Source organism: Lycorma delicatula, chromosome 7 (genome assembly GCF_047948215.1).
Source record: "Lycorma delicatula isolate Av1 chromosome 7, ASM4794821v1, whole genome shotgun sequence".
NCBI lineage: Eukaryota > Metazoa > Arthropoda > Insecta > Hemiptera > Fulgoridae > Lycorma > Lycorma delicatula.
Window position 1 is genome coordinate 76463696 of NC_134461.1, and position 24685 is coordinate 76488380.

General features: G+C 27.5%; 2 protein-coding genes across 9 annotated transcripts in view; one reads left to right on the forward strand and one right to left on the reverse strand.

The window, feature by feature from the left end:
• The window catches only part of Sec16 (endoplasmic reticulum export factor secretory 16), a 156680-nt gene extending 148511 nt beyond the window's left edge, over positions 1–8169 (reverse strand). For 7 of the 8 annotated variants that reach the window (XM_075370741.1, XM_075370735.1, XM_075370736.1 and 4 more), the window contains exon 1: positions 7964–8169. The gene's annotated coding sequence lies outside the window, so the exon portion shown is untranslated. Of the gene's footprint in view, positions 1–5584; positions 5603–7963 lie in introns of those variants that run through there. The other variant, XM_075370734.1, reaches the window with a different exon arrangement.
• A 3601-nt stretch (positions 8170–11770) lies between these two features.
• Sec22 (vesicle-trafficking protein SEC22) lies at positions 11771–21929 on the forward strand. Its single transcript, XM_075370224.1, has 5 exons — positions 11771–12188; positions 12872–12981; positions 14840–15000; positions 16084–16230; positions 16953–21929. The coding sequence occupies exons 1-5, from the start codon at positions 12114–12116 to the stop codon at positions 17099–17101; spliced, it is 642 nt and encodes a 213-aa protein (XP_075226339.1). The 5' UTR covers positions 11771–12113; the 3' UTR covers positions 17102–21929.
• The last annotated feature ends 2756 nt before the right edge of the window (positions 21930–24685 follow it).

Below are 24685 nucleotides of genomic sequence, written 5' to 3' on the forward strand. Positions count from 1 at the left end.
AAAATATACTGTTTCTAAGCAACCATTTAATTTTTTTTTTTTGGTTTTTTATGAAAGGTCAAGTTCATTGATATTAAATTTTTTTTTTAAAGATACCTTATATATAAAAAAAAAACAATATATATGTGGTTCTACCAAAACACAGATCACGGAATTCTGAACACTTGGAAAAAAAAAATTATGTTTCTACATAGTATAGAATAAAAGATATGATTGATCTACCAAATAAAAACATGGAAAAAATAAATTTGTAGAAAACAACAAAATAAAATTAATTAAATAAACAGTAATTAAACCCAAAACTGACTCTGAATCAAAACTGCCCTGCTCCACGTGTTTCACCTTCTTCCTGCACTTGTTTTCTTCATCTTTTAAATTCTTTAAACATAACATTCTCTTTCTTTTCTTTCTTGGTATGTGTTTTACTGCATTTTAGTGATTACTCATTTTCTTCTCCTGTCAATTTTTCTTCCCAGAATATTGGCTGAACACCCTGGGGGAAACCCCATCTCTGTCCATCGTTGATAAAATTTATAATTTCCAAAATTGTACTCACCAATACCTTCTGCTACAGCAGTCTTAACATTTTTCGAGAAATACTCCAGGTTTTGTTACATCTTTGCCATATGCAATTCATTAGTATTATGGTTTAGCCCTCTAGTGCATTTTGAAAGCAGTTGGCTGTCTATCAAACTTTCATATATGGGAGCAGTATGCTGCAAAACAACTGATCAGCGTTTTCATATTATCTTCCCATATTGTTTCCCAAGAGTTTTACCATGTGCTTCTGCTCTATTATAAAAGCACCAAGATTCCTCTCCTGTTGGGAAATTATGATGTGTATCATCAGTTAATGTCCAATATCTAAGTGCAACTAAAATTGACCGCTTTATTTCGGTTGCACTTTTATTTATGTAAGCCAAAATAGCATTTACATAGTACTTAGCTTTTTACATGTGGTATCTGTAAGAGCACCAAATTGTTTTCTGTTATGCCTTACATGTTTTGATCACTCAACATGTAAAAAAATTTGTACATGTGCGCCCGCCTGCGCGCACACACACACACACACACTAACAGTGCTACCACCGCAGAGAAAAATATATAAAACAACAGAACAAAACATTTCCTTCAAAATAGAACAAATTTACCTCTTTAGCTTGTATGTATAAAAAATTGACATTTGTAAACAAGCGTTTTTCTAAAAAAACCTGAGGAAATTTTCACAATGACATGCCATGTGATTTTAAAATTTTAAATTTACTTAGAGATAACTTTGAAGAAATTAATATATCAACATTTTCAGGAAATTTCAGAGAAAAAGTGAACAGCAAACAAAATTTTTTTCTCAGTATTTTAAAATATACTCCCCCATTAAATTTTATTAAATTATAAAAATAATTGTATAACAAACATGAAAAGTGCAATAATGCTAATAAATTATTAAATATTATTTATTTTTTTATCTCAATATACTAGAGAAGATGGAAGGCATATCTGGGTGATCACTGAAGTTATCCATTAAACAGGTATCAAATGATTTTAATATTGTTTGACTGATACTGATAATTTTTAAAAAAACCAAAATAGTGATTATTACAATTTTTTCTTTCTTTTTTAATAAAAATCAAATTTTTTATTAAATAAAACATTAAATAAAGATCAGTGAATATGTAAAAATAATATAAAGAAATAATTTCAATTGAATGGCAAAAAATCCTGCAGAAATATCAGCAAGCCTAGAGAAAAACAGCAAAATAAAAAATATTAAATTATAAATTTAATTAATAAAAAGGTTTACATACTCGATTTTTACTGGGTTTTTTTTTGACAGGTTAAACCCTTTGTAATTATTATATATTTGTAATATTTTGAAACCCTTATGTAATATTTAAATACCCTTTGTAACATTTTTAAACAGATTAAAATCCCCTTTGAAGACATATTTATATGCAACAATGAGTTGAGTTCATACCAATTCAAAAACTTAAAATATACGACTATTATACTCCAATAACAATTTCAAATTGAGATATCCCACCATCACAAATCATACAGTCTTCTTTGTTTCTATTATTTCATTGAAAATATATATTTTATAAATATTTTTTTCTTTTAATAAATATAATGGTATAATTTGTCAATATTAGGATTTGCATAATTGGGATATTTTTTTCATCCTTTTTAAACTAGATGTATTACTATCTTTCTTATTATATGCACTATGCCTTCTTCATATACTGTTATAAGTATTTTATTCTGTATATAAGTTTTAATTTTTGTTTTTAATTCCAAATTTTTATTAACACAACTGAACCAACAAAAAAATTATGTAATCAATTTTTTTTTTTAATCCTTCATCATCCAATCAGTAAAACAGACTACATAATACTAAATTACACCAAAACTGTATAAATCTACGTTTGAAAAACCCTTTTAAATATTTTATTTTATAGATGCATTTTGACTTATTTTTAATGAGCTTATCTTCTTACAACTTACCAAGGAGGGCAATGTGTTCAACTATATATTGTTACTTATCAAAGTTCAGAAAACTCAATTTACAAGCAAGTTAGGAATAGATTGATGGCCCAACCAGCTTCTTGCAACCTACACAACATCCAGTTGCATTACACTATCTCCTCCTATCTACTATTAACAAAGCAAACACTACTTCAGGCATTTTAGTTAATGATATCTTTTTCACATTGATAAAATTGAAGAAAATAGTTCTTATAAACATAGGTCAGTAAAAGCTTTTATTTTTTTTTAATGAATTAATGATGTAACATTAACATGATCTTGTTTGCTATTTCAAATAAGAAATAAACATTTCCAGTTTTAATGCCCGATTCATTTACTCTATTTACATAAATTACTTGAAAACTGAATTTCCTTAATTAATACAACTAGTAAAGATAAGCTACTTTTATAGGGAACTGAATAATAGACAGTGAATACCAGTGTACTTTGGTAGTTTTTAATCATCAAAGTGGTGGTTGTTTGGTGGGTTCAATTAACCATACATCTCAAGAATGGTTGGTCTGAGTCTGTAAGGCAAAATCTCATTTACACATCTCATCAAAGGAAAACATATCATTTTAATTTAGAAATTATTAGAAGTGTAAGCTTTAGTTCACCTTATATAAATTTCCTGTTGAGTTAGTGGCTAGAATCTTCATTTTGCCACAAAACTTGCACACAATTCCAAGATCTGGATCACTGGTTGGTCTTGTATGTTATAGTTTGTACTAAATCTTTTAGTGGCTATCACTCAAAATAAAGCATTTTTGAAGCAATGTTTTCACCAATTTTTTTCCTTCAGTTTAATCAATAATATATTCCAAGCTTTTCTGTTAATTCAAGATAAAACTATAATTATAAAAACCAAAGTCAAACTGTCTGTTCAAGTTCTTGCATCTCCTGCATGATTTATCTTTAACAATACACTATCTGATGAAGAGTTGAGCGTGAAGGGGCCAAAATAACAGATGGAAGAATCATATGATTATGTATTTCAAATATGAAATGATATGACAATAATTTGATTAAAGACTAAGTAGAAAAATAGGTAAACCTAATAATTTTATGCGGTTATAAAATTTAACTCTAGATTTTTTTTTTTTTTTTAAATAAATAAACATAAGTTACCTCCTGGATTACCCTTGTATTTTTAAAATAAGTTATAAAATAGCTTATAATGTACTATTTTTAATGAGAATTTGATGTCAACTTATTCTTATTCAACACAAACTTAAGTTCTACACTAAGCCACATATATATTCATATATATTTTATATTAGCTATATAAAAATTATAATGGGTCAGCAATTACTACCAATACAATTTTATAAGTTCCATTAATGTTCAGAAAAATCTCATCTCGTCTACAAAACTTTTTTTTACAAAAATTTTTTTTTTAGAAATCAAAACTGCCTCATAGCAGGATGAGTGTCCCTCTTACCAAACTGTCCTGCTGAAACATTCTGAGAAAGTGCTGTTAACTTAACTCCAAAGACCAAAATCAGCTAAAAAAAATGAATATTCAGATACAACTAATTTAAAGATGTTTAATTTATTTTCAAAAGTCATGAAGGAAAATCTAATTACAGATTTATAATGAAGCTAATCTTTCATCCAATCAATGTTTTAAGCAAGTCATTTAAAACTCTTAAAAAAATTATTATAATCAGCTCAAAAAAAAGCTAATTTTCCTTCAAGTTTAATAAGTGCATCTGCCAAATGTTGTAAACATTTAATATATAATAAAAATAACAGAAATCATTTTTGCTGCATATTTGCAAAATTATAATAAAAACTGACAAAATTAAATAGTTTTACAAAGAAATATTAAATTTTGTAAAAACTACTAAAAGAAGATATTTTTTTTAATTTATTACAGACAAATATTTAATCAAAAAGAAAACACAAGCTTAAATAAAACGAGAAAGATGGTACAATGGGCAAAATTAAAATATGTAAAGAAAAACCATGACATATATCCATCCTTTAGCTACAACTAAAATATGACTTATAAAACAAATGTCACAAGTAGAAGTTCTTTATATCAAGGACAACAACATAGCAGCCTGGTTTACCTGCTAAAGAAAAAAGTAATTTTTTTCACAAATAATATATTTAAGTATTTTAAATGCATCTATATGTATGTACACATGCAATGTTACTATTTTAATAATTAAATTTCACAAACCATTTTTGAATTGAAAGTAATTTATAAGTGAAAGTGAATTTGGTTTATTCAACGTTATAGTTATAAAAATAAGAAAAATAAATATAATTTCTTCAATCATTCCTCAATTATTAAAAGTAGTAAATCCCATGTCACAAAATTATCAAATCCTCCAAAAATTATGAACTCTAGTTCACAGCCAGAGAAGCATAATTATGCTCACATAAAACAAATGCTACAAAAACTATTTATAATTCAACAGACCAACCTTTACAGGCTTATAAAATAAATTAGTTATTAAAAATAAAATCATATTTAAGGAATAGATATAACAGAATTACCACAGCAGAATTTGGAAATTACATTCACTGCCACATCACCAAATTTTAATTTCATCCACATCATAATCAAAAAATACATGCAATTATACAATAATTTACTTCACATCATTTAATATATCACACAAAATAAATAATCCTAATAATAACCACTAAGAGCAGATAAGCACTGTGGGTATATCTTAAGTAAACATTTACTTACAAATGAAAATTTTGCTACAAATGTAAATGTATAAACACAGAAGTTTATCAAATTATACTTACAAAATTTGAAAAAAAAGATTTATTATAAAAATTAAAACAGAAAATAAGAACATTATTTTTAAATGAAAAGAAAAAAACAATTTCAATCTGTAATGTTTGAGTTTACTTAAACTTTACAAATCATGCATACTGAAAAAACATTTTAATACAAATAAATTAATTTTTAGTCACCCAGCCTGAAATTGATTTTTAAAACAATTCTGTAGATTTAAAACATTTAGAATGGTAAAAAAATAAACACCAAATTTAATAAATCAAATTATTAAAATTTTACCAATTATCTTAAACATACTTCACATATCACTCCCAGAATGTACCAGTATTTATCACAATAACATAAAAATGATGTTGCATATACAATAAGATGTGATTAAATAAAGGAATGATACATCAACAAAGCATGATTAAACTCATGCAAACAATGATAAATAATTATGTTTTGTTGAATGCTTTAAAAGGTGAATTAAAAACAGTGTCATAGGAAGAAAAATTAAATGATAAGTCTATTTTTTTGAAAAATTATAACATATAAAACGATATGCATTACTGAAATTGTAACTTGAACTAAATAAACAATTATTAATCCGAAACATTTGTAAATATTCATAAACAATTCACCAACTAATCATTTATGAATTAGTGCAAGCAATATATATTTAATAAATGCAACTTCTTAGGAAAACAGCACTTATTTCCACCAACTGCATTCTTCATATCAGCAATATATTAAAATAAAGTTGATGTTTTTCTTTAAGATATTCTTACTAGAAATATGGAAATAAGTGGACCAATATTAGATACAATAATATTCACAAAAGGAAAATCATTTTATTATGCTTAATCAAAACTTTAAGCATTCAACAGAAATCAACACAATTTATTAAATTACATCCATTTATTTTAATTAAACAATACACCCAATTTCAGTCATTTATAAAAGTTTAATTTTGTAGCATATGAATAATGCTAACCCAATCAGATTTGAACGCAAAACCTTCTCGAAAAACATCATACATTTGTAAACATGCACTTTACTACACATTTACCCTTCATTACACTTTATTTTCACATAACCCTTATCATTACTGATATATACTCTCAGCAAATATCACAGATCATAGATGTCACAGTACATCAATTTGATAGGTGAAATACATCTAGAACTCTCTGCTTTAAGTATAATAAAATAATAAAGTGGTTACACTCCAGATATAAAAAAATACTAACATCTATAAGTACCCACATATGTGATCAAGTATTCATCAATTATTATGTCAATTTATATATTTTTTTATTTAACCTTATTAGATGAAAAAAAACTACCTTTATTATCTAATAAACTATTCACCTGTACAGACTTTACATTAACAATCGATAATAATAGTAAAATCATTCATATTATCATCATTGATGATAATAGTTAAGAGCATTAACAGGAACAAATTTAAGATTATGCTTTTTCAAATACAGTCTCAAATTCAACTAGCGGAGGCACCAGTCAGTTTCAATCAACAGCATGCTAACTAGCTAAGAAACAAATTCAATTAAAACAGCAACCAAAATAAACCAGTAAAATATTCATTAAATTTAATTAGAAATCAATTAGATTTTAACCAGAACCTTTCAGCATCCATAACAGCTGTAATGCAGCCAACTGGCAAACACTAACTGCTTATTGATATATTTGAATCTACTAAGATTAATAGAAATTTAATGTAAATGAAAACAAAGCTTGTAAATTAATTATGAAATCTAACCACTTACCAATACTACAAAAAAAATTATAATACAACATGAAAAAAATCAGTTCTGCAGGGAATTGATTTATTCATACTTATTAATTTGGAAATTTATTTATTTGGGAAGGAATCTGTTAGATAAACTAATCAGAAGAGGCCCAAATGTTAAAATTAAAAATACAAATCAATGGATAGCATATACATTTTCAATATATGAAAAACTAAACATAGCATTATAGTGGTAATTTGAAAATATCTGACGCCAACCAAATGTGATGCTGATGCAGCTGTTGTTCAGATAATGAGAGATTAATTTTTTTAAATGCTACCTATTTTTTTTTTTTAACCTGAATACTTAAACATTTTATAAATAACAATATAACTTGTTACAAATATACGAATTTAGATAATCAAATTTATTCAACTAAAATACATCATTAATATGACCTAACTTATAGAAAATTGGAACTAAAATTCTACCCCAACAAGGAATCAATCAAATAATCTAAAACAAAATTAGAGAATAACTATAAACTGTCAAATTCATTGCTGACGCTTTTATTAACAAGTATTAAAAATTGCACACACTGTCACGGGACTCAGCAATATGTTTAACACTTCAAAATCAGTCCCATATTCGCAGTTATTCAATGATTAGCAAAGTGAACCAGTACGCAACCTAACACTTTATTTTGTACATAAAAAAAATAACAAATAATGAACTACGATAACAAACTTAAAAATTTAGAGAATGACCAAGAGCATCGAACAAATGAAACAATTACATGGGTTGCGATAATTACACAAAAAGTAAGTGCAGTTCTTACATTACGGAATAAAATTGCAAAATACGAATAACTATAATAAAAATAAAATAACAGAACAAAATTGACATCCGCAGAAATCAGAAATAATAAAATATGTTAACTCACAGATGGTGAATTTGAACAGTTGAAGTAATTACATAAACTATTTATTTAAAACTTCCATTTGATAAATACGTATAAACAGGTTCATTTCTGTTTTTATAATTAAATTACAACGATAATAGTTTTAAAAACAACACAAAAACACATTTTAACCTACTTTTATTCCGAACTATTCACGTCACAAGAAAATTTTCTAGTCCTATCGGCACTTTCTTATTCTTCACTTTATGTCTACCTCAAACTCAGCGTTAAAAGTGGTAAACTCATTCAGACTAAAACGTTCTTAATTTTACAATTCTATCAACAGATAGCACTACATGACATAAATTGCTCAGATATTTTATTTTTATATTTTGACATACTACACGCGTATCTAAATGAGGAAAATTAGATGAATGAAAGGGCAGTTAAATAAATTTCAAAACCTAGCTGGGAATCGATTCCGGGATTAACTAGCAACCAACTACATGTAAGTCGCTCTACAATGCATTACACATATCTCATACTTATGTGATTTAGACAAACGTTACAATTTTTTAATCAGTAATGACTATAATACCTCATTTATTACGAATTATTACTATTTAACTCATTACTTAGTAAGAGTGAATCAAAATATAATCCATTAGTACCATAGAATTTCTCAGAATATTGCTAAGAAATATATGCACTTACTGTTTACGGTCCCACACCCTTGTAACCAGCGAAGTTTTCCCAGGTAATTAACCACAAAAATGTGAATCTCTAGTTTATATGGAAGAGATATATTTCACTAATTTTTATAATAAAATGAAGAAAATATATCAGTAACATTTTACTTTTTTTAGTTTTTGTAATCCAACTGTTTTTTTATAATTTGTAAGTTTAAAAACTTATTTCTCTTTTCAATTAAGTTTGTTTTGATTAAATCGCCCACTCCCTTTAGTGTTTAACCATTCAGTTCATTATTCAGAAAGTTTTTAGTCGAAAACTAAAACCTTGAATAAGTTTAAGCAGAGCCACCTCATAAAAACCAATGATCTATCATGCAGATGCCTGTAACTGATTTTTTGTAAAATAATAAAAATCCCCAAATATTTTCAGAACACCTGAAAATGTGCTTCTATAATCATACAATAATTTCGGCATGGAATTGAACCTGAGATCCAAGTTCGAAGACAGCATTTCAAGTAAACTACCAGTATTTAAAATTGTTACGTTGACTACATAACTGGCAGCTAAAATTACGTCCGAAATCAAACATAATATATTTTTCATGTTTACATCAGAATTGGCTAATACTATATAATTAAGTAACTTGGGAAACTAATTCCACATGTGCAGTATATACAGCGCAGTTTCTGTTTTTTAACCATTACCTGATAAACTCGATTACCAGTTTTCATATTATTACTGATATGTTGACATTAAATCCATTAATGTGATACTAAATTAAAAAATAAAACTTTCATGAATATACTATCGTTAATTGAAATAATCCAGCCAGTCAAGTTAGTGCAATAAACTACTGATTAAATTTTAATAACGACAATTTACAGGAAAGAGTTTGTTGGCGATAGCACTCGTGTTGGTGATATTTGGGAGTTCCTCTAATCATTTGTTCTAGGTATCTCAAGCACTAGTCCTCAGGTTATTCACGTAGATTCCAGTAAAAAATTAGTTTCACTAACTCTCTTAATTTTAGCCTTGTTTTAATTAATTTCATTCATGAATTAATGCAGCAGCTATGTTAACTATGTTTTTAAAAAATGGCCTACTTTCTAAAAGCAAAAAATTGTGCTATTTTAGATTTTTATAGGAGCTACATTATAATTCAATAGTTTCTTTAATTACTCTCTAAATCCTGAACATCACTGCATAGACTTACGTTTACTGCTTACAGTTAATCGATTAATGTTAAACTTGATTCAAACAATTTTATTCTGCTCTCTAATTACCAATCCTTTTCGTCTATGACCATAATTTTTGTTGACAAAGTCAGAGTAAACAGTTAATTTATGTAAAATGTCACTCATAAACAAAATCAGAAAATTGGATACAGTCATGTCACAGCACAGGTGGAGAGAGGAGACAGGAAAACTAATCCACGGATTAGATTTTCCAACTACCGCTTCTCGATTATAACCTAAACTATATAGATCACTTATGGCGGCTATAGATCATATTTCTATAGGTTTAACTTGGACCACTCGGACATTTGTCCAGCGTGCGAGGAGGAAGAGACCCCAGAGCACGTATTTTTCTAGTGCCCGCGTTTCACCAGGATTGCTTGAAATGTTAGACACGCTGGGTCGTGACCGTATGTTACAACTGAATAAAACGCAAGGGATCCTGTTGGAAGGTGAGGCGACCTTGAGAGCTGTGAAAGATTTCACTAGGAAGGTGATGGCGAAACTATATGCGGCAGAGGAGTCTCGTAAGGGAAGGAAATGTAGGAGGATGCCAGGTTGGCTAGGCTTGCAGCTGAGCGCCTTGGGAGTCTCCTGAACATCTGGAGGTTGCCTTGGCGCGACGAAATCGTGAGCACTCCATTCGTGGTGCCGATGGCGTCTCTCGCTGTTACATCGAGGAAAAATAGTCTCCGTTTGGTAAGTACTGTGTGTAAACAGTATTGTTGGGTGTTTCTTGTAGCTTTATTGCGTTTCGTGAGTTTTTTCTGTGTGATGTGTGTGTGTTTTGGTCGTTCCTTGATCTGTTGGCGTGTTTACTGTTTGTGTGCGTAGATGTTGATGTTTCTGGCTTAATTTGTTGTTGTCAGTGTGTTTCTTTTGAGTTTCGTTTTGTGGTGAGTATGTGTTTGTTTGGGTGTAACCTATGGTGCTTGCGGTGACCGATTGAGTATGTGTGTGTGAGCGTTCCCCCCTTCCTAAAGTAATGCCACGTGAGCGGTTTCCAGGAGGGTTGGTTAGCGTTGTGGGGGGGGGGGGTTACCCGGTAGTGCGCAGGAACACATACGCACTTAATAACAGCTTTCGTACCCGTTAACGAGCCCGACACTGCCTTGGTACCAGAAAATGGAGTTCCTCCACCTTTAAAAAAAAAAGCTATAAATCACTTGAGGACCTAAGCGACAGTTCAACAGACGCTTACTCAGCTAATACCAACTATCACTATCGATTCATATACTTCTCTTCATCTTAGTAATTTTTGTACATATTATCTTGTTTTACCTATTTCAATGAAGATATTTTTTTTGCTCTCTCCTCCGTTAAGTATAAAGCCACTTTTTCAAAAGTTTCAAACTTTCGACTCCATTAGTCAAAACTGATTGCAGTAATTTTTCTAGGAGAAAAATTAAAGAATTTCTCGCAATTTTGAGAAAAATTGAAAAATTTCATAAAATTATTCAATTTCTGGCAAATTTGAGAAAAATTGTAGGATTTCTCACAACTTCGGGTCAAGAAGTAACTAAATTGGCATAGTCACAACCCAAATTTGTTAAAAATTAAATCATACAACTTAATTTTGCAAAATGCCACAAATTTCAGAGTTAACGTATGTTCTTCTACGACAAAAAATTTAAGTCGACAGACGTGGCTACTATTAGAAGGGATCAATAAATTATGTGCACTAAATGTCGTTGAAATATTCTACTATAGATTTTAATTAATCTCCAAGTTGAAATTGCCTCGAATAAACCAATGATTTTATTTGCTCGTTTAATTGTATTAAGTTATAAACTAATCTGTTCTTTTTTAACTATCTTGTATCTGCTTGCTATAACAGTATGCGACAGAATTTATTTACTTACTGCAGCACCATCTACTACAAAAACTGAAGAAATATTATTTGCTTCGCGACTAAACATGATAGAGCTGTGTTATTGGCGACGTGTACCAATCAGCTGTTTTTAAAGTAAATGTAAATTGTTATGAGTTTAGTGATTAGAGAAGTTACCAATTTTATTTTGAAAATCAAATAAAAATTGATTAATTAGAATCATTTGTTATTGAGGATTGTTTACTTATCTGCCTTTACGTACTTTAATGTTGTTCATTGTGTTTTTCTTTTAATCAATAAAGGTTAGGTGTTCAGGTTAACTTCATGCAACGTAAATTAATTTTGTTTAGTCACTAGTAGTTATTTTTGCTTGTGATTTGTGGTTTTATTTTATTGTTTTATAAAGCCCAGGAGGGCGTTTTATTTATTAAAAATGGTATTAATGACGATGATTGCAAGACTGCATGACGGTCTACCGTTAGCGGCTACTATGCAAGAAGATGAACAGGTAAAATTTTTACCTTAGCTGATGTTTTAAGTTGTGGCATTTTTAAGAAATAAAAAAATTTTGTCTAGGATTTTTTCACTTTTAATTTGTTTTTTTTAATGTATTTAATTAACCAGTTAAGTTGTATTACCAATTTTATTTTGTTACCTTCAAAGAAATTTGTATACAAGAAATAGTTCCACCTGTTGCAGTGCTTTCAGAAGTGTGAATCTTTTTTTATACTTAATTTCTAATTAATAAAATAGTTAGCAGTCAAGTTAAGTAAGTTTAATTATATTTTGTGGAAAGAGATGTTTAAAGAATTGTTTATATGTTTCTATACAAAAGATTTTGTTTTTATTTTATCTTTATATCATATATCCAGAAGTTTATGTTTAATTTAGAAAGACAATTGTAAATAATTTATTTTTGGAGATTTTTGTGCGCAAATTTGACTATTGAATATAAACTATTTTATTGAGTAGTTATCAGGTGTCGTGAAACATTGCACACATTTTTTGTAATATCTGCTATTGTGCTCAATTCCTAGTTCATTATGCATTTATAAGCTATGGATAAACCTTAATACATATTTATTTATGGTTTTTATCTTTGCTTTATATTGCATAGTTTTATTTAACAGCTGTTCAGGTTTTTTTTATTTATTTATTAACAGTCATATTTTCTTCCTTTCTTTGTTACAGTCTGGACGAAGTATTTTAGAGTATCAAAATCAAGCAAAAATGTTGTTTAGGAAGTTAAATGCCCAAAGCCCACCACAGTGTACAATAGAGACTGGTCCTTATCTTTTTCAGTAAGTAGTGTATATCAATTAAATATATTATAAATCTTGTTTAATGGCATAAAATTGATGAGCATGTTTTAATTTTTATATCATATTACAAATATTGCTCTTAAATTACAAAAAAAAATTAAAATTTTTTATATTCATTTATAAGCTGGTGAGTAGAATTAACTCAAATTTCCTGACTTAGTTTAGGAGAGTGAAATTTTAAAATTAAGGAATGTCTCATTTTTATTCTTCTTAGAAGACGTTTGCTTATTTAAACAAACTACATCAATGCATTAATTTAAGATAATTAATATTACCAGTAATAGAATTATATTACACAATTTATTAAACTTAAATATTCATCATTTAATTTCAACTTGATGAGTTCTGCATGTCAGCAGTTCTCTTATGATACTGCTATTTTCATCCATTTCTGTTCCAAGCTTTCTCCTTTATATCCTTGCAGTTTCTAATCTTCACTTCATCTATTAACTTCGTCCTTCCTCATTTCTTTTCTCCTTCTACTAATCCTTCAATGCAGTCAAGATTACGCTTCCTCTAACCACCATGTCCTAACCTTTTTTTTTTCTTTCGTGTACTAAATGTATAAGTACTCTTTCTTCTTTAATCATGTCCATAACTTTCTCACTTTATTCATTCATCTTACTTTCTCCATATCCAATCTCAAAATCCCAATCCATTTCCTCTCCCTTGGGGTCCATACTTCACTTTGATAAAACAAGACCCTCCATACTAAACATTTGACTAACCTCTTCCTTAACTCTAAATCCATACTTTTAGTGCATTATAATCTCTTCTTGCTATTACTATTCTTTTTTTTACTCCCATTCTGGTCTTCCAGTTGGTCACCATAGTCCCCAGGTATCTGTAATTTTTTACTTTTTCTATTCTTCCTTCACTTGCCCTCATCACTAAATCCTATTTTTTTTGTTAACTCCCTCTTTGTTATTTTAATTAAATGTAGCATGCATTATTATTATTATTATTATTATTTTATGAGGAATTGTGTAAAATTTCAAGATTTAAAATGAATAAAATATAGATATCATGGTACAAAATATCTGTAAATAGAATATTTTTAAAAATTGACTAGTAAATTTTATTTTAAGATCAAAATTGTATAAACTTTTTTTTTGTCAGCTAGCTTTTGCTCTATTCTTTAGATGCTTATTAGCTTCTATAGGTACCGCTGTTGGGAGATCAAGTTGTGGTGTTAATGGATGTGATATTGTTTGAATTGAGTTTTGTTACAGTCTGTTAAAAAAGAATGATTTAACTTATGTTTACTAATTTAGAATATTGTCTTTATTTGAAATCCTTTTACTCATATTTATAACAATAAATGTTGCAAACTTGACAAATTTATTCAACTTGAAATACACACAAGCATATAAAATCAACATTTCAAATGTTGGTTTGAACTTGTTTGTTGAACTAACATGTCTTAAATCTCACACACATTTTTCAAAACATAAACAAACAAAAACTTTTCAAAATCCAAAATTTATGTCATATCCAACAGTACCACAACATCAGTGGTATCTGCAGTCACTTGTGAAGAAGATTAATGCAGAGATAAAGCTAACTCAAATAAAGTTAAGTTTATTATAACTTTCACCCTAAAATGATATGCACTGTAGTTGATTTTTAAAAACTTTCAGTTTTCAAACAGTATATCATAGATTTCAAGATTAAAACTAACATAAATTGTATTAAGTACAGTGTATGACTTACTTTACCATCACTGAAAATAAGTAATATAAAAATGTATAATATATTTTTAGTAGTATATTTCTGTTATGTATATTTAACATATTTATTCATGAAAACATGTATGATTCATTTTTGTTTTATTTAGTTATCTCATTGAGAGAGATGTTTGCTATCTAGTATTATGTGAACGTAATTATTCTAAACGTTTAGCATTCACTTATCTAGAAGACATCGCACAGGAATTTTATTCTCAACATGGCAAGAGAGTTAGTACTGTGTCAAGACCATATTCATTCATAGAGTTTGGTAAGTGTTTTTTCCCGCTAAATTAAGCATTTTAATCAGTGTATCTTATTCTGAAAAAAGAAGATGAGATAGACATTGTTTTTCATTGGAGCATAAAAGGCCTATTCGTTTTCTTCAAAATGAAGTTGTGTGTTTAGAATAGTTAAAATATATTAAGAAGGATTGATAAACTACAGAAAACATACTATTAAGTAATAGCAGCTGTTCTAGTGTTTATTTCGCAGTTTGATTATAATTGGGTTCTCTCTGTTACATTAAGTTCATCTTATCAAATAATATGGATAGACATTAAACAATGTTATTTGAATTTATTTTTTCCATTTAACTAAATCTTTTTAAGAATGTGGAGGTATGTAAAATCTAACATTACCACCAAAGATCCTGCCTTATAAAAAAATTAAGCAATTTGCTTTCAGTTTTTTGTCTTTTTTACTTCTTTTTCTCATTTTGTACTTTGATATCTAGAACCTGAGTAGTAAACTGAAGTGTATGTGAAGTAAGTTTGTAGCGAAAAAATAAGTTTTGATGACTATTTAATAAAGTGAGGATTTTTCTGAAGCAAAATCTATTAATAGTTTAAATTGTTACATACTGCACAAAACAGCTCTTGTAATAAAATTCACAAAATACCTGTGTTCAACATAGCTACTTCATATATTGTTACTTTTGCATATCTTCTACACAGTTGACAAACATCAGCCTTTACTTTATGGAATTGTAAATTTCAGTTTGTTTAGAAAACATCTTCAAAGTGTTTTCAAATTTAAATTTATAAAAGTTTACAAAGTGATTTTTGGAATTTAAATTTATCCTTTACAAGTAAGTATACCACCATTACACTGTCTATATTTAGGGCTGAGAATTTATACCAATTTTTCATCTTCCATATGAACCAGTTCATGAGCTGCAGTATAGTTAAAATTGTACCTATAAAATTTAAAAAAATGTTTAATCTTGGGTTTTATAATTTGGCCTAGTAGACCTTTCAAGAACTGGTTTTTATATTTCTACATATCTTAATTTTTAAAACCCTGTAGTATGTGATTGTAATCGATTTAATATTCTTATTATTAACAATTTCAGATACATATATACAAAAAGCAAGAAAGTTATTTACTGACTCAAGAGTGAGGCGGAATTTGACCTCATTGAATACAGAGTTGCAGGATGTTCAGAGAATAATGGTACAGAATATTGATGATGTTTTACAAAGAGGAACTGTATTATCAGGTAAGGAGATATATGAATGATAGTGAAATAATTTTCATTTTTAAGTTGTTTAAAATTTTTAAGTTTTGAATGAAAATGGGATTTACAGTTTTTCAATGTATGGTTGATTTTTCAGTGTACTATAGAAAAGATATTCCACCTATCATCAACTCAAGGTACATAAGAAAACCAAACAGATTTGACATTGACTTAAGAAATCTTAGTTTGATATATACATGAAGTAATATTTAGTTAATTTCTCTGCTGTAATTATTTATAAAATTTAGTAGTCAGTACAAGAATGTGATTGGTATAATAAAGGTAGAAGATGACAAAAGATAATTGTAGAAAGGTGTGAGATAAGGTCAAATCTGGCCACTATTTTTTTCAAGTTGGTAGGAAACAGTATAGGAATTAATGGAAAAAATTTTAAACAGTGACAAAAGAGGAGAGAAATATTTACTAATGATATTTTCTTTTAGCTGAAAGCAGAAATTGATTAAAAAACAAATATTAAATAGTTTGGAATCATTGTAAGTAAAGAGATTTAATGAAAAAATAAATAAAACAATGAAGCAAATGAAATTATATGAGACAGAATAGTGTTTATTTAAAATCAACTAATCAGTTTACTTTTAGTTAAAAAAAAAAAAATAGTTATTTTGAAGTAAATTTTATTACTTTAACTTTTTTCTTTGAAATTATATTTATTTACTGTAAAATTAATTTTTGTTTTATTTCAGAATTAGACTCAAAAGCACAGAATCTTTCAATACTTTCACAGAAGTACAAAAAGGATGCAGCATATTTAAATATGAAATCAGCTTATGTTAAAGCAGCTGCTGGATTTATTGTTGTATTTGTATTTGTTATGTATTTCTGGGTTCTATGAATATGAAAATGCGCAATGATTATGATATAACAATTAAAATAAAAGTTTTATTTTTAAGTATGAGTGTTATATTTGTTATTAATCAAGGTTGTGTAAACATAGAAAAACATGAACACACAAAACAGGGGAGGTAACATTAGAAGATTGTATCATAGTACATTATTAATGAATTATACTTATATTGCTTTGGTTTACATCCATATGTCTTGTAATTGTATTATAGTTCTCTAATATACTTCAGTATTGAAGTTAATTTATAGTCAATTTATACTTCATTTTTGGAATCATTGTAAGGAAAGAGATTTAATAATAAAAAAAAAAACAAATGACAAATGAAAATTTAAGTGACAAAAGAATATTTACTTTAATTAAAATCAACTAATCGGTGTCCTTTTACATTATTATCCAGGTAAATTGCCCTGGATAATAATTTTTTGTTGACAAGATTCCTGACATATATGTGATATAAAGTAAAATAGACAAAACTTTGTTTATTTTACTTCATATCAGGTATATGTCAGGAATCTTTTTTTCCAATAATAAACTTCTATAAAAGCTTAGAATATGGGAAAGTGGTATAGAATTTTATTGTAGGATTGATTAGAAATTTTGTATGTCTTTACTCATCTATGTGTAATATTTCTTCCACATCAGATAAAATTGTATTTTATTATAATAAGTGTCATCATAGTAAGTTTTACTCTCTTCAAAACATTCATGGAATGCCCTTTTTAGTAAAGCCTTCATTTCTGTTTAATGTCTTCAGCAGCTTCAAATTCTGTGCTATCAAATCTTATAAACAAGGCTAAAACTATTGGGGTAGTGTTCTTGCTCAAAAATTACCCAAGTAAGCTGCAATATTTTCCACAAATTGACCTTTCATAAATTAACCGTCTTTTACAGATAACTTCACCCAAATGATTTATAATGCCCCTGATTTTTTTTTTTACTACAGCATAAAAAAGATTCATGGGACATAGATCCCGTGTCCCACAGGATAATTATGTAGAAAATAAAAAAATTTAAGAAATAGATGAATCTTGATGTGCTTTTTATTCTTGTGAGAATTGAGGAAAATTCATTTTCAGTGTCATAGCCCTCTATTTACAATTTATCATTAGTGGATCACTAGGTCATTAATAATTTAATTTATTATTTCCTTAGCAATTTCTTGATAAAGTAATTTTTTTATTCAAATGTAACAATTTTTATCATCATTTGATATCCAAAATAGTGAAAATAATTTCATATGAACTGTATGAGATACAACTTCTCTAATAGTGATTCAGTGATTAGCCATATTTTTTTATCATAGATGCTTAGATTTACAACTCTAACATTATCTTTTCAATTGATTTACAACTATCCTGGAAGTATTTGAATTATTTATAAATGGCTTTTTCCTTTTTATCTGTTTTCCAAGAAAAACTGTATGATCAAACTTTGTACGTTTTTGTTCTTATTTTGTTAGTATTGGTTCAAATTCTAATCTACATAACATTTTAAGAAGATTTTTAATAATGAATATTTACTACTGTAGAGTTGTATGACAACTTTGCTTCTGTGTGGTTAACATAACCATGAGCTTATTTAAGAAGACTTAACTTCTTATGTGATGTCTTTAATATACCTGCAATATTAAATAATTCAAAAATATTACATAATGGTAATGAAATTACTCCTAAAAATCAGCATGTCTGTTATTGTTTAGTGTAGGATAGTATAAATTGACTAAATGTAATGTATCTAGATAAACTACAATTTGGCATTGCAAGACTAATATTTTGCTGTTATTAGCTACTTAATTACTGTAAAATGTTAATTAATTTACATTCAATGTAAATAAATTTTATCTCATTATAATATCTGGACCATACACACTAATTATTATTTTTTATTTATAGATGTTATTAAATTATACATTATTCAAATAATTTTTTTATATTTATTTATTATTTCACAAAATTATATTTTTCAACATTTTTTTACATTCCTTTATAATTATTTATAAAAAAAAGTTAATACTTTTTTACTCTGTAATCTTTTAGCCAACATATATTAAAATATTCATCTTTATAAATAAAAAAATATATATTTTTAATTTGTATTTTATTATTATTAATCGTATTTATTTATCTGTTTATATGTTTGTCTTCATAATATGTGGTTGTAATAAATAATTATATTTATTGAAAAAATACCTTTGGGTCTTATTTTTTGTTCATTAGGTGTAAAGTAATTTTTGTTTTTGAATGTCAGCTATTAATTAAATTGATTTAAAAAATGTATTGTTTTAAGTGATTACTATACTTTACTAAAACAAGTTTTCCCTTTTGTATTAGAATGATCCTTATTAATAAAGAAAAAATTGTCATTATGATGAAATTTCTCTTTGTCATAATACTGTTAAGAAAAGTATAATTGTTTATTTATAACAATTTGTTATCGAAAAATTATTAAATCAGAGTTTAATATTACCAGTAGGAAGTTATCAAAAGACAAAAAAAATTATATATTTTCTTCTTCCTTAAAACATACAGGAAAGAAATAACTAGTTTGACAGGCTAGAAAAAACTTATTTCTTTAGAGACTCATAAAAAAAATCTCTACATAATACTAGATGTAAGAAAGCTAGATAAGCTAACTGTAAATAAAAGAAATTATTTTATTTAACTGCTGCTGAAAACACAGAAATTTTACAGTTACATAGTATAATTTTTATTAATTCATTACATATATATATATATATATATATATATATGTATTAATTCATGAATTTAATTTTTGAACTGAAAATGAGGGAAAAGAAATATTAATATCAAGAAAAAGATTATCAGTAGCGAGTTAGTAAACCCCTCCAAAAACAAAATGATTAATTTTCTTATAAAAATTTATTGCATTTTAGAGAGGTGAAAAGTGTTTGTTTGAGTATAATTTTACAAATTACATATGATTTTGTTTGATTAAATAAATCGTGTTTGGATAATAACCTATCGCTAGTGAATTTCAGAATGTAAGGTCCTGTTCTTAATGCGTTAAAATAACATGTATTTAAAATTGTGTAAGGTTATGCTATCTGAAGTTAAATAAAAGAATCAGTTGAGGTTTTCCTTTGATCATTATTGATTTGGTTAAAAATGAAATTATAAAACTATAGCAAGTTTAGTACAAATTTAAAAAGGTTCTATCCAATATTTTACTGGAAAAATCATTTACACATATACTATCATTTAATAAGCTAAAGCATAATGGTTATTTTGTATCCTCATTTAATCCATTATTCCATTAGCAAATGATATTGATTGTCTCAACTATATTATTCTCTACTGAAGTTAAGATTACCATTTATAACTTATTTTTTAAAAAGTGTAATGTATTTATTATTAATAGCTGTTATTGAATGATGATTATTTTCTTTTTATTCTGGTTTTTTTTTTTTAAGCAATATAAATTATGCAGTATATATCTTGTTTAATCTATCTTATATCCTTTCAAAAGCGTAACACATGTTAGATTATTGATGAACTGTATTAAGTATGACAGTTTTATTATACATTCTAATATCACTATTATTATTGACTACATTAAACTTTAGCTTGGCCAATGTTAATAATCTTGTAAAATAAATTTATTAAATCGGTCACAATTTTCTTTTTTTGAATCTTGTTATAATAATGCATATAAAGTTGAGGTTTTACTAAATCTAAGTGGATCTTATCCAAATTTTCATTCATTTCTAGTACTATTTTAAACCAATATTTTTTCAACTAATTCAATTCATTTCTTTTCTTTTTATTGTATGTTAATCATAACATTTTTTTCTTGCAGCCACTCCTTTTCAGTCATTTGGGTCAAAATATTATTTTGCAGTACAGTTTTAACCTACCTTGTCTGTTACAGTTTTAAATTAATAAATTTCCAGTGGCTTAATATACTATCTGTTGTACTGATTCTTTTTCTAATGAGAATTCATCACATTTTTTTTTCTTTTACTTCAGAACCTCTTCATCTTGAACTTTATCAGTCTTATTCATTTTCAACATTTTTCCTGAACATCACACATTTCAAAAGCCACTAAGGATATCTTATTTCATAGGTTTTCATTTTTATATTTCTTTTGAAATCAGATATCAGTTTAAACTTTAATAAAATATTGAGATTACTAAAGCTAAAGTTTTTGTTATCCTAAGATAACAAAAAGATAACAGTTTTGCTAACAAAACTGTTAAGTCTTCTTGTTCTTAATTTACATGAACAATCATCTACACATGATGTATTTAACCCCCGAGTGTTTTGTAAATATATGTTTTTTAGGAAATATTTGATTTTTTAAAAAATATAAGAAAGTTAAAATTATTTTCATCAAACCAGCCACGACTAAGCTACTATTGTAATTAAAATTTATGCATTTTAAGAATAACAAACAGTAAACTTTTAAATTGTATACTTTTTAAAAATAATTTTAAAGTTGCCCACAATTATTACATTATTAAACATCTGAATCTGCTATTTATTATTATTATTATTATTATAGTTTTGAATGTGTAGTAAATAAAATATATTCTAAATTATTTATTATATTTTTTTAAAACGTAACATAAATAAACTAATGGCTTTACTTTATTCATATAATCAATAGATGTAAAAACAATGTAATGCAAATGTTAAGGTATTATGTATATTTGGAGTGTTAAAGAAAATATTTGGAGTGGTTATTGAAAATATTGTAAAAAAAAATGAAATGGGTGAGGGTGATTTTCTTTTATATAAAAATTATACCAATTATATAATCATAAATAAAAAATTGTCTAAATATTGATTTACAAGATATTATTGTATTATTTTTTTTTTAGATACACAAAAATATAAAATGATTAATATTTAGTGATAAATTGAACCCGATTTAATTTAATTTTTAAATTTGGTTTAAATAGGACTTTCCTATTTCCTCAAAACATTTGCAGTGTCAATTTTGAACATCTTAAGTGCATGTTAATACTGTCTTATAATGTGATTTCAGTTGAAGTTATTGTTAGGAAGATATGTACTTAGATGTGGTAAAATATAAATAAATTTGAGGTATGTCTTTTCGTGTAATATATCATATTATTTGTTTCTAAATATTTCATAATGTTACTGTCAATTGCAAATGATAATAAAATTAACAGATTCATATTGACAAACAGCCATTTGACTGCATTGTAAATGTGTAACTTTTTAACTTAATAAAATCACGAGCAATAATTTCACCTGGAACTACAATGAAAAACACCATTGTTCACTTTCTAAAATGATAAAAAAATTGATTGTAAGAGAATAAGTTTACATCAAGCTTTTAAAATTTTATATTCTAAAAAAAGTTTTGTTTCTAAAAATATTAATAATTGTTTGATAATTTAAAAAAGAAAAAAAAATTGTACAACATGAGATGAACAATATTCTCCGCATATTAACAGTTTTTATAAGAATTCAAAACAAAGGTGGTTATAGTACATACAAAGCTCAGTTGATAAATTTTGCACACTAGCGTGCTATATAGAGTACCTTTGTACTCTATATATCCAACTCAACAGTACCTTTGTACTGTTGAGTTGGATATGGCAGCACATGAAAGCTAAAATCCCTCTCTATAAACCTGCGATAATGTTTTGTTTAAATCCATTTACTGGTTTGTTTTGAGTAGCATTTAAAATGTAGTCAAGTACGACCAATTTGTCAACACGGTTAAAAAAGCACGCAGTGATCAAATTTTTAATAGCAGAAAATGTGAATCCTACAAATATTTTTCATAGTTTAAAAGCAGTTTATGGTAGTGAAACTGTTGACAGTAGTACTGTGAATAGGTGGGCATTGAAATTTCACAAATGTGAAGGTAGTAAAGTGGCAATTGAGGATGCACCTCACAGCAGACAACCAGTTTCTGTGACTAGCAAATCATCCAGCAACGCATTGCTATTCAATTAGGCATATCTTAAGAATGAGTAGGCCGTATTATCGAGCAACTGGGTTACTGTAAAATCTGTGTACGATGGGTACTGTGCAGACTCTCTGCAAGCTGAAGTTTGAGTCTATTCTGAATCTGCCATATCCACCGAATTCGGCTCCATGCGATTTCCACTTCCCTCAACTCAAGAAGGAATATCAGAGGTAATCATTATACCACCAGTGATGAGGTGAAGGAAGCTGTGGTCACTTGGATCCGAGAAAGACCGCCAGAATTTTTCAATGATGGAATGCAAAAACTTGTCACACTTTGGGAAAAGTGTATCAGAGTAAATGGAGATTATATTGAAAAATAAATGCTGCATTTTGCAGCTAAGGTATTGTACTTTTATTAATTTTTTATTTCATTTCAATGCCTCTTTTCATTCCCATTCTATGCACACATGTACAGAATTTATCAGACAAGCCTCGTATAAACTCTTGTATTCTTCAGCTGAATTACAAATTATTTTTTGAGCATTTAATACTTGTTAAACAATGTCTATAAGTCCCTTCAGATTTATTTATAGATTTATTTATTTATTTAATAGGTTTGTCAGGAAGGGCTTTTAAGTCATAATCCATAAAAAATTGTCCCTACTAGTTCTGAACTTTTTTTCAGAAGAAATGAAAATAAAAACAAAAAACCTTTTTAAAAAGTTTCCACATCTACTTACACTACAAATACAGTTGAATTTTCAGTCCTGAAAATAAGATTTTTTTTTTTTTTGTCTTCAGTCATTTGACTGGTTTGATGCAGCTCTCCAAGATTCCTTATCTAGTGCTAGTCGTTTCATTTCAGTATACCCTCTACATCCTACATCCCTAACAATTTGTTTTACATATTCCAAACGTGGCCTGCCTACACAATTTTTCCCTTCTACCTGTCCTTCCAATATTAAAGCAACTATTCCAGGATGCCTTAGTATGTGGCCTATAAGTCTGTCTCTTCTTTTAACTATATTTTTCCAAATGCTTCTTTCTTCATCTATTTGCCGCAATACCTCTTCATTTGTCACTTTATCCACCCATCTGATTTTTAACATTCTCCTATAGCACCACATTTCAAAAGCTTCTAATCTTTTCTTCTCAGCTACTCCGATTGTCCAAGTTTCACTTCCATATAAAGCGACACTCCAAACATACACTTTCAAAAATCTTTTCCTGACATTTAAATTAATTTTTGATGTAAACAAATTATATTTCTGACTGACGGCTCGTTTAGCTTGTGCTATTCGGCATTTTATATCGCTCCTGCTTCGTTCATCTTTAGTAATTCTACTTCCCAAATAACAAAATTCTTCTACCTCCATAATCTTTTCTCCTCCTATTTTCACATTCAGTGGTCCATCTTTGTTATTTCTACTACATTTCATTACTTTTGTTTTGTTCTTGTTTATTTTCATGCGATAGTTCTTGCGTAGGACTTCATCTATGCCGTTCATTGTTTCTTCTAAATCCTTTTTACTCTCGGCTAGAATTACTATATCATCAGCAAATCGTAGCATCTTTATCTTTTCACCTTGTACTGTTACTCCGAATCTAAATTGTTCTTTAACATCATTAACTGCTAGTTCCATGTAAAGATTAAAAAGTAACGGA

Bases quoted from the DNA above. Each gene is read 5' to 3' on its own strand.
- Sec22 (XM_075370224.1), top strand. From the start codon at position 12,114: ATGGTATTAATGACGATGATTGCAAGACTGCATGACGGTCTACCGTTA. The intron at 12,189-12,871 runs GTAAAATTTTTA...TCTTTGTTACAG, and splicing joins CTATGCAAGAAGATGAACAG to TCTGGACGAAGTATTTTAGA. The intron at 16,231-16,952 runs GTAAGGAGATAT...GTTTTATTTCAG, and splicing joins AAGAGGAACTGTATTATCAG to AATTAGACTCAAAAGCACAG.